At 35.9% G+C, this 8,004-nt stretch overlaps 1 protein-coding gene across 2 annotated transcripts in view; it reads left to right on the forward strand.

Annotated features, from left to right (window-relative positions):
• Positions 1 to 8,004, forward strand: part of ASB5 (ankyrin repeat and SOCS box containing 5) — a 28,634-nt gene that overhangs the window by 16,839 nt on the left and 3,791 nt on the right. For both annotated transcript variants that reach the window (XM_010145771.1, XM_010145772.1), the window contains exons 2-4: positions 5,171 to 5,250; positions 6,364 to 6,471; positions 7,838 to 7,988. In XM_010145771.1, the coding sequence (XP_010144073.1) occupies positions 5,171 to 5,250; positions 6,364 to 6,471; positions 7,838 to 7,988 (339 nt within the window). The remainder of the gene's footprint in view (positions 1 to 5,170; positions 5,251 to 6,363; positions 6,472 to 7,837; positions 7,989 to 8,004) is intronic.

Here is an 8,004-nt window from a genome sequence, read left to right on the forward strand (position 1 = left end):
CAAGAGTAGAAGATCTTTGGCATTTGCATTTGAAATGAAATCCCCAAATTTTGAAAGTCTACATGATGGTGAAGACTGGAAAGATTATTGGTTTGAATCAATCAAGGTTTCTTTTTTTGTCTTTATATGTTTACGTATTTGTGTGTATATTGTTATATAATTTTCAGTCAAATGAAAACAAAGATTATTTGAAATATTGAAATATTTAAATACCACTTGAACTACATCTTCTCTTTCAGATTTATTTTAATAATTGCTATCCTAAATTCTGATTTTTTATTTTTTTTTTTTTAGATTTCATCAGTGTTGGTTGTTGGTATTCCAGTTGTTAAACAGAAGTGGCATCTATTTTTCTGGTCATAACATAGTAGCTAAGCACCACAGATGCATTTCTTAACTTCGAAATCCTTGATTTAAGATTCTTTTCAATAGTTTCTTAACATCAAATACCGATTAAATAGTTGACATATTTCTTTATCCTGCAAAGGTTTTAGACAAATGGGTAATTTTATAGTGTCACAGTAAAAATCTGTTAAACTTAATTACATATACAAAATGCCAGCAAGTTTTGACATCTGCGGTGGACTGAGTCTGTTGACCTTGAGACTGTGTTACAGAGTTTTTCTGTTACAGTTATTGATCCTGTCTGTTGCCTCAGTTGCCACAAACTGAAACACTCAATACATCTTCAGGGATAAAAGGTAACAGTGATGAGCTTAATACACTCCATTTGTTAGTTCTGCAGAAATTAGTATTATCTGCAACACTTTCCAAATAGTCTGTGTTTCTCATCTCCCGATAAGGAACTGTGGCAGGCATCTATTTTCAGTTCCACTTGTGATGAAACTGCTTCTTCTGAGGACTGGGATGCCTCTTTTACTCCTAGAGCAGTATTTTTCTAAAGTGCTGAGCCCTGTCGTAAATATTCTCCCAGTGAAGTAATTTCCAGTTCTCCTTGTTCTGAAAATCCAACTTTTTAATGCAGCTTTTATTCTGGTTTGGAGGGGTGGGGGTGGGATTTTTTTGTGGTTTTTTGTTTTTAAGACTAGACAGGTTTTTAGAAATAAAAACAAAAGGATGGAATGACTGGAGTTAATGACTTGTGCTCAAATATTTTTACTTATTGTTTTACTACTATGTTTGCAACTGCAGAAATTACTTACAGGTGATTGCAGGTAGATGTAAAGGAGTGAAGTCTGTAGGAAAATGGGAAGAAAATAATGGCTTAGAAATGGATCAAAGTCAGGGTTGCAAATCCCCAGTTTTGGGGATCTTCATTGTTGAGAATAGTTACGAAAATCCCAGTTTCACAACTAAGGAATTTTTTAAAAAATAATTGAGGCAATAGTGTTAAAAGGAAAAACACAGTTCAGCATACAGATCAAATAGCATTTGAACATGTTCAGAGTATCTTTGCTTATTTCTTTTCTAAGTGTATTATGAGTAAATAGTAAAACATATGAAAACAGTAACATACGAACATTTGACAGTGCTTGACTTACAAATCTATGTACTAGTACTGATTTTTGAGGATACAGAACTATGCATCTCATTGCATGAGGTTAAAAAACGAGGAGTTTGCCCTGCAGTTCTTTTTCAACTCAAGGTTCTCTTGATTTCACTGGGAGTTTCTCTTGTGTTGAATTCCCGTTAATCTGCCTTGGAAGGCAAGTACACAGATCCTTGCGCTTTGAAAGGTTGTTCTGTTAAAAAAAGGAATGTGAAAAATGAACAAAAAAGGCTACAATCCTTTAGCGTAAGAAAAGAAACTGGCAACTTGTATACGCTCCTACTCTCAAAGCTGTATTTACTGAAGGGTGAAAGTTTATATTTCAGTGAGCTGCTGATCCCCTTCCAAAGGGAGCCGGAGCGTGTTAAGAACAGGCCCAACCAGCAAGATCAGATTTTTTTTTTTAATTTTTTTTTTATTTTCCAGATTGAAAGAAATGAGTAGGATTTATAATTGCAATTGGCTGGAAGTGCCATGGGGAGATGGAGATTTAGGTATTGTATGACATTTTGTCAATTTTTTTTTTTAACTTTGCCTGTTAACACAGTGAATATATTTAATCTTTCCTGTTCGTGTTTACAAACCAATGTAGGCTGTCCTTCCTGGTATACTACACACCAGAGAACTTGGAACTAATGTGGCTTCTAAATATAGTGAGAGATACTTTGTATTCAGCATCTGTCAGACACAACTTCAGTAAGGAATTAATGCATTAACAGTTTTGGAATAGACCTTTTGCTAATGCTGCTGTTACAAACAACAATGAATGAAAAAATGTCCTCGTCTATATTCTTGCTAATGCTTTCTAGCAAGTTTGTAGGTTAGCAGAAGGCAGCAATACAGACAAATAGTATATTTTAAGATACCTTTGATGTTTATTTATAATACATATTTATTTTGAACATATTCTTGCCCCTGTAGTATTTAAAGATGAATTACTATGATTATCGATAAATCAGCTGGAATGTGAAAGGTTTTTTCCAAACCTGGTTTCCACAAAATATTTCTGAAGTATTTTGATTACAGATTTCATTTCTAGTGGAGATGATACAAGCATTTTGTATTTAATGGATTTAGCAGAAACTAGCTGCTGGATGTCCCTACATGAAAATAGGGGATATAAGGTGGGACTAGGTGCAAAACAGAGCTCACAGTGGGATCTGACATAATTTTATTCTCAGATGTCACTGGAGAAATGACATTAGCAGACATTCTTCCGAGTAATCTAAGCAGGAAGAGGTGAAGGAAAGAGGTGGAAAAAATGTTGCTTTCAGATCCTCCCTGCGTCTTTGTTCTGTTTAGAGTTACACACAGCTATAAAAATGTCCAAAGTACTTACTGGGCATAAGAACTTCATAACACTTACAATTTTATTAGCTATTTTTCTATATAGTAGTTGTGTCTTTTTTTTTTCCTGTTAAATTAGGAGTAGGAAAAACTGTAAAGAGAGAAATTTTTAACTGTAGAGCAGGGAGACAAAATTTCAAAAGCAGCCTCCAGATACAACTTTTAATTATTTTTGAGGAATTCTTTGCAGCTGCCAGCAGGAGAACTTAATGAATCTAATTTCATTGACTTGAGAATGACTCAAGTGCTGGTTCAGATACTACTACAGAAGGAAACCACTGATCAAAATTCTCATGGTGATTGTACACATCCAACCTACAGTAGGATAAATATGTCTGAGCTTACTGGGATGACAGAGAAAACACTAATGTTTTGTCAAAATCAGGTCGTTTTAAGATTTTGGAGCTCAGTTTTTGTAGCATAATATCCCTTAAAATCCCAATCACTTTGTGTATGGGTTTTTTGTCTCTTTTTTTTTTTTTTTTGATAGTACTCTGATTAGCAGATAGAATTGCAAAATACTGTGTTTCATAAACCTGAAGTAAAAAATATAGGGAACAACGCATGTCCATATACGTACACATGCACACACAGATGATCAGAGCTTAGTGCAAATAATTCTGGAAGAGTATTGGAAGCTGGATCTTGCCTATGGTCCATCTACTCCCACAGATGAGAGAGCACAAGGAGTTTCACAGATACTAAATACTCTGACATAATAGAAATCTCCATATAGTTATATGGTCTTACGATAATTTAAATGCTCAGCTGTGCTTTTGTTTTGCGAAGGCTTTGATCTCCACGGCATCCCGTAGCGCTGAGTTCCACAGTGTAGTTATGTGTTCTGTGAGCAGGTTCAGTCTTACCTCAGAGTAAGTTTTAGTTTCATTCACTAACACCTCTAGGAAAGTGGGGGTTTTATCTCCCTTTCCACACTGTGCACTGTTTCATATGTTTATAACTATGCCCTGATGGTTGAACAGTCTTAATTGTTTCTGTCATTCTTCAGGAGATTTGAGAGGTTGTTTATTGTAGCCAGAAGCATACTTTGTGAAACGGGCTAGTGGACAGAAGGGGTCCAATAGGAAACAGAAATAGCGTCTGTTTCTAGTGAGTGGTTACCTTAGATGGATGATGGCCAGGGACTGAGCAATAGCTTCTCCATTTAAAATTCATTGCCTTGTCACTAGAACACAGTAGCTTTGCAGGCAGTCCTAGTCGATTGCAAGGGACAAAGTCAAGCACTTTTACGCATGGGCGGTTTGTCTACATTGTTGTAACCAATTCATCACACTTAGCCAATTATCTCTGTTTCTTCAGAGACTTTTGGGAATTTGATATAACTCACCTGGGTGATTGCATTAGCATTTTGTAGTTCCAGTAACTTTCGTCTAACATGAATAATTATTGGTAATTCATGGTTTAATTTGAAGATGGGTCTCCTTGCACAAGCTCTCAAAACTTGATTTGCAAAATTCATATGTTGAATTGGTATCAGCTATGTCTGCAATGCTGCCTGGCTAGAAGGGACCTGTCAGTGGACAGTTTTCCAGAGGAAAGGGCCAGTTCTTCATCAGGAGCCACAGGATGACTCTGGGACCTGGGTTGGGAGTTAAGCAGGAAGGGGAAGAATGTGTATGAAGGCAGTGTTGTTGTTGGGTTTCTTTGTTTCTTTTTCTTTTTTTCCCCCTTTCCTTTTTTGACATGTTAAATAAATGAGAATAAATGCTAAACATTTACATTAAGCATATCTATTTTTAGCCCTATTAGAATGAGAACTTAAGACTTAGTATCATACTAATATAGCCATTTTTTTAGTGTGATTCTCACTGTATTTCTCTTCTTGAACTTGTGTAGTAGCTGCAGAGTAATTTCAGTACATAAGGATTTCCATTTTCATGTAAGTCATCTTTTTCAGGACTTCTTCAGGCAGATTTAGGTCTGGTTTAAATTCAAATATAACTTTGAAGTCTATAAATTTCCATATGCCAGCTGCAAAAATAAGTATTATTTTTTTCCTTCAAGTGAACAACGCAAAAATAAGTGGGACATATGGCAGTTGATGACTTTATTAAATCAGATTATTGAAATTAATTATCAATATTTTGTTCTCATTTATTAGAGATGTTTACAGTTAATAATAGAGCAGTTTGTCTAGAAACTGGTAATTTGAAATACAGTCTCTAAAGAGGAAAAATCAATTTTACAGGAGAGTTGACTTCATTCTGTGCACTGTATTTTCTGCTTTGCTCTATGCTTTCCAAAATCCTTTCAATTCTTATGGTTTTCTCAATAAATGTTGTTATTATATAGGTTCTTGGGCAGATCGCTCACCTCTGCATGAGGCAGCCAGTCAAGGACGTCTTCTTTCTCTAAAGACTTTATTGTCACAGGTGAAGGCTGTGTTCTTCAAATTGCTTTCATTTTAAATGTTATGTAATTTCTCAGCATAGATTATTAATGCAGATTTAGTACGCTTTGCTTTGCTTTTTTCCACTTGAATTTTTCAGAGGAATGAACATTTAGTAATTTTTATATGGTAAGGTTTAAGTTAATATTTTAAAAATTTTCTCTGTATGTTTTAAAATTTCCTCCCCCCTCCCCCTCCCCCAAAAAAAGAAAAATTACCAAAGCTGTATCTAAAGGTATATCAGTCTTTCCCTCTTCCATGGTGTAGGTCAATGTAAGCCTATTGGTTAAGTAGTGCTAGTCAGGAAGATAATTGTTGTGGGAAAGAATCACTGAAAGTTTCTGGGTTTTGCATAGTTGTGATTTAAAAAAATATATTTTGGTACTAGCAAAGGGAGAGACTGTAAACCTCTGAATTTTAATATTGCAGTATTGTCATATTAGCTACTACAATACTGGAAAATTATTCTATAGAATACATTTGACAAAAGCCGATAGATGCCATTATGTTCTTAAGAGTCCAACACCAAATGCAGAAAATTTCAAGGGCTCGATGATGTTTTCAATCCAAGAACTATTTTCCTCGATAGAATTCATGGCTTTAGAGATTTCAGGCCTTAAGTCAGACAATCATAGAATCACAGGACAGTTTAGACTTGAAGCCTTGCTGAATTTTAAAGATCACCAATAGTGGACATGCCCCAATCTCTCTGGACCCCTGTTCCAAGGTTTCACTGTCCCCACCGTGAATTTTTTTTTCATATAACTAATTTGAATTCACCGTGTTCTGGCTTGTGTCTGCTGCTTTTTGTCCTATCACTGTGCATCTTAACAGTCTGTTTCCATCTTCCTTATAGCCTCTACATCCCATTCCAATTTCTGATTTAAAAAAAAAAAAAGCTGACAACTTTCTTTTGTTCTGTTATATACATTGATTGATGAAAGATTCTTTTTATGCTCACAGAAGATTTATTTATCACAAATAGAGTTTTAAGCCTACTTACAGTATTGTAAAATATTCACTTGAACAGTATTGCAAAGAAACAACTCTTACCAGCTTTTGTATGATGTTTGTATGTCATTCATGTCTTGTTTAGGGGTACAATGTAGACACACTAACAATTGACCAAGTAACGCCACTTCATGAAGCCTGCCTGGGAGATCATGTAGGATGTGCAAGAATCCTTCTTGAAGCAGGAGCAAATGTAAGGTTTTGGGGTTTTTCCTTGTAGGTGAAGTCCAATGCTAACCTTGGTTTAACTGAGTAGGGGATATTCCTTGGTTTTTATTTTTTTAAAGTGGAATTTCTCTCTACTCACCCTATTAGTTCCGTTGATCTCATTTAATTACAATGTGCTGCCATCTGAAGCATAGGAAAGTGAGAGATAGACACTGAGACAGAGCAATGAACTGGAGAGAATCTGCTAGCAGTATGTCACCAGCTTTTTTTCTTCTCTGAATTTCATTAGATTCTTTTTCTTCTAAAATATGGAATGTGTCCCTCTCCTGTTCTGGTTTTGTCTTGCATTGAGTGCCTTGGAGGAGCCCGATCTTTCAATCTCCAGAATGTCTTTTGTCACACTGCACTGTTGTCCCAAAACAAAAACGGGACTTCACAGACCACTTCTGCTGCAATCTCTACTGATATCAGAGTTCAAATGCAGAGTTTCCCAGATCTCTGGTCCTTGTGATGGAAATACTTATCCTTAAAATTCGGTTTTGAAAACCATGTAGAATATGTCTATGTTTTTACAGAAAAAAGAATAGAAAAAATACATATTGATGTTTCCAAAAACAATTCCTCTCTGCTTCAGCTAGCACAAGGATTCTAAAGATACAAAACCATAGCTAGTACAGACACAACGGTAAGAACAAATCCCGTTTTCCTATCTGAACTTTTTTAGTATTTTTAATTGTTTTGGTGGGTTTGGGGAGTGCATGGAAGAGAATAGGCCGGAGTTCTGGAAGGAGCCCTCTCCTAATACCTGTGCTCCTTCCTTTAGTACTATTAGCCCTCACAACTTTGCCAAGTTTCTCTCCTCGTTCTCTCATACAGGGAATATTCAGTTAACCAGTGAGATGGCAAGGTTGGTATTAAAACAGTGAGCCTGTACTGTTAGCTTTGTCTCCATCCTGTGGAATATCACTCCAACCTGGAGATTAAAACCACAGAAGAAAATGGCAAATAATTATCACATTTAATATGGAGTTTGCATTCTTGACAGAGCTGCGGAGACAAGGTCCCCATTATCCCATTACTACACAAAGCATAGAAACAAGCTAAGTGCAGTGACTTTTGAAAATTATTTACTGCCCAGATGTTAATATGTGCTCTTTAGTATTCCAGGTGTATTTTGGTTTATTCAACACAGTTTAAAAGAGTAATAGTAAACTAATTTCAATTGAGGGGCAAGAGGAAGAAGGGTATTGAGAGATAGCACAGGGACTGATCAGTTAAGCTACGTTATTCTGTTAAATTTTTTTGTATTTTCATGCAATTTCCAACTATATCCTGTTTAAAAATTTACCTTCCCTTCAATTCTGTTCTTAAATAGATTTTATATATTCCAGGTAAATGCTACAACAATTGATGGAGTGACACCTTTATTTAATGCGTGTTCAAGAGGCAGTGCGGCATGTGCTGAGCTCCTTTTAGAGTATGGTGCCAAAGCCCAGTGGGAGTCCTGTCTTCCATCACCAACTCATGAAGCAGCCAGCAGAGGTAAGAAACGGCCTGC

Source organism: Buceros rhinoceros, unplaced genomic scaffold, assembly GCF_000710305.1.
Source record: "Buceros rhinoceros silvestris isolate BGI_N320 unplaced genomic scaffold, ASM71030v1 scaffold14381, whole genome shotgun sequence".
In the NCBI taxonomy this organism is placed as follows: Eukaryota; Metazoa; Chordata; class Aves; order Bucerotiformes; family Bucerotidae; genus Buceros; species Buceros rhinoceros.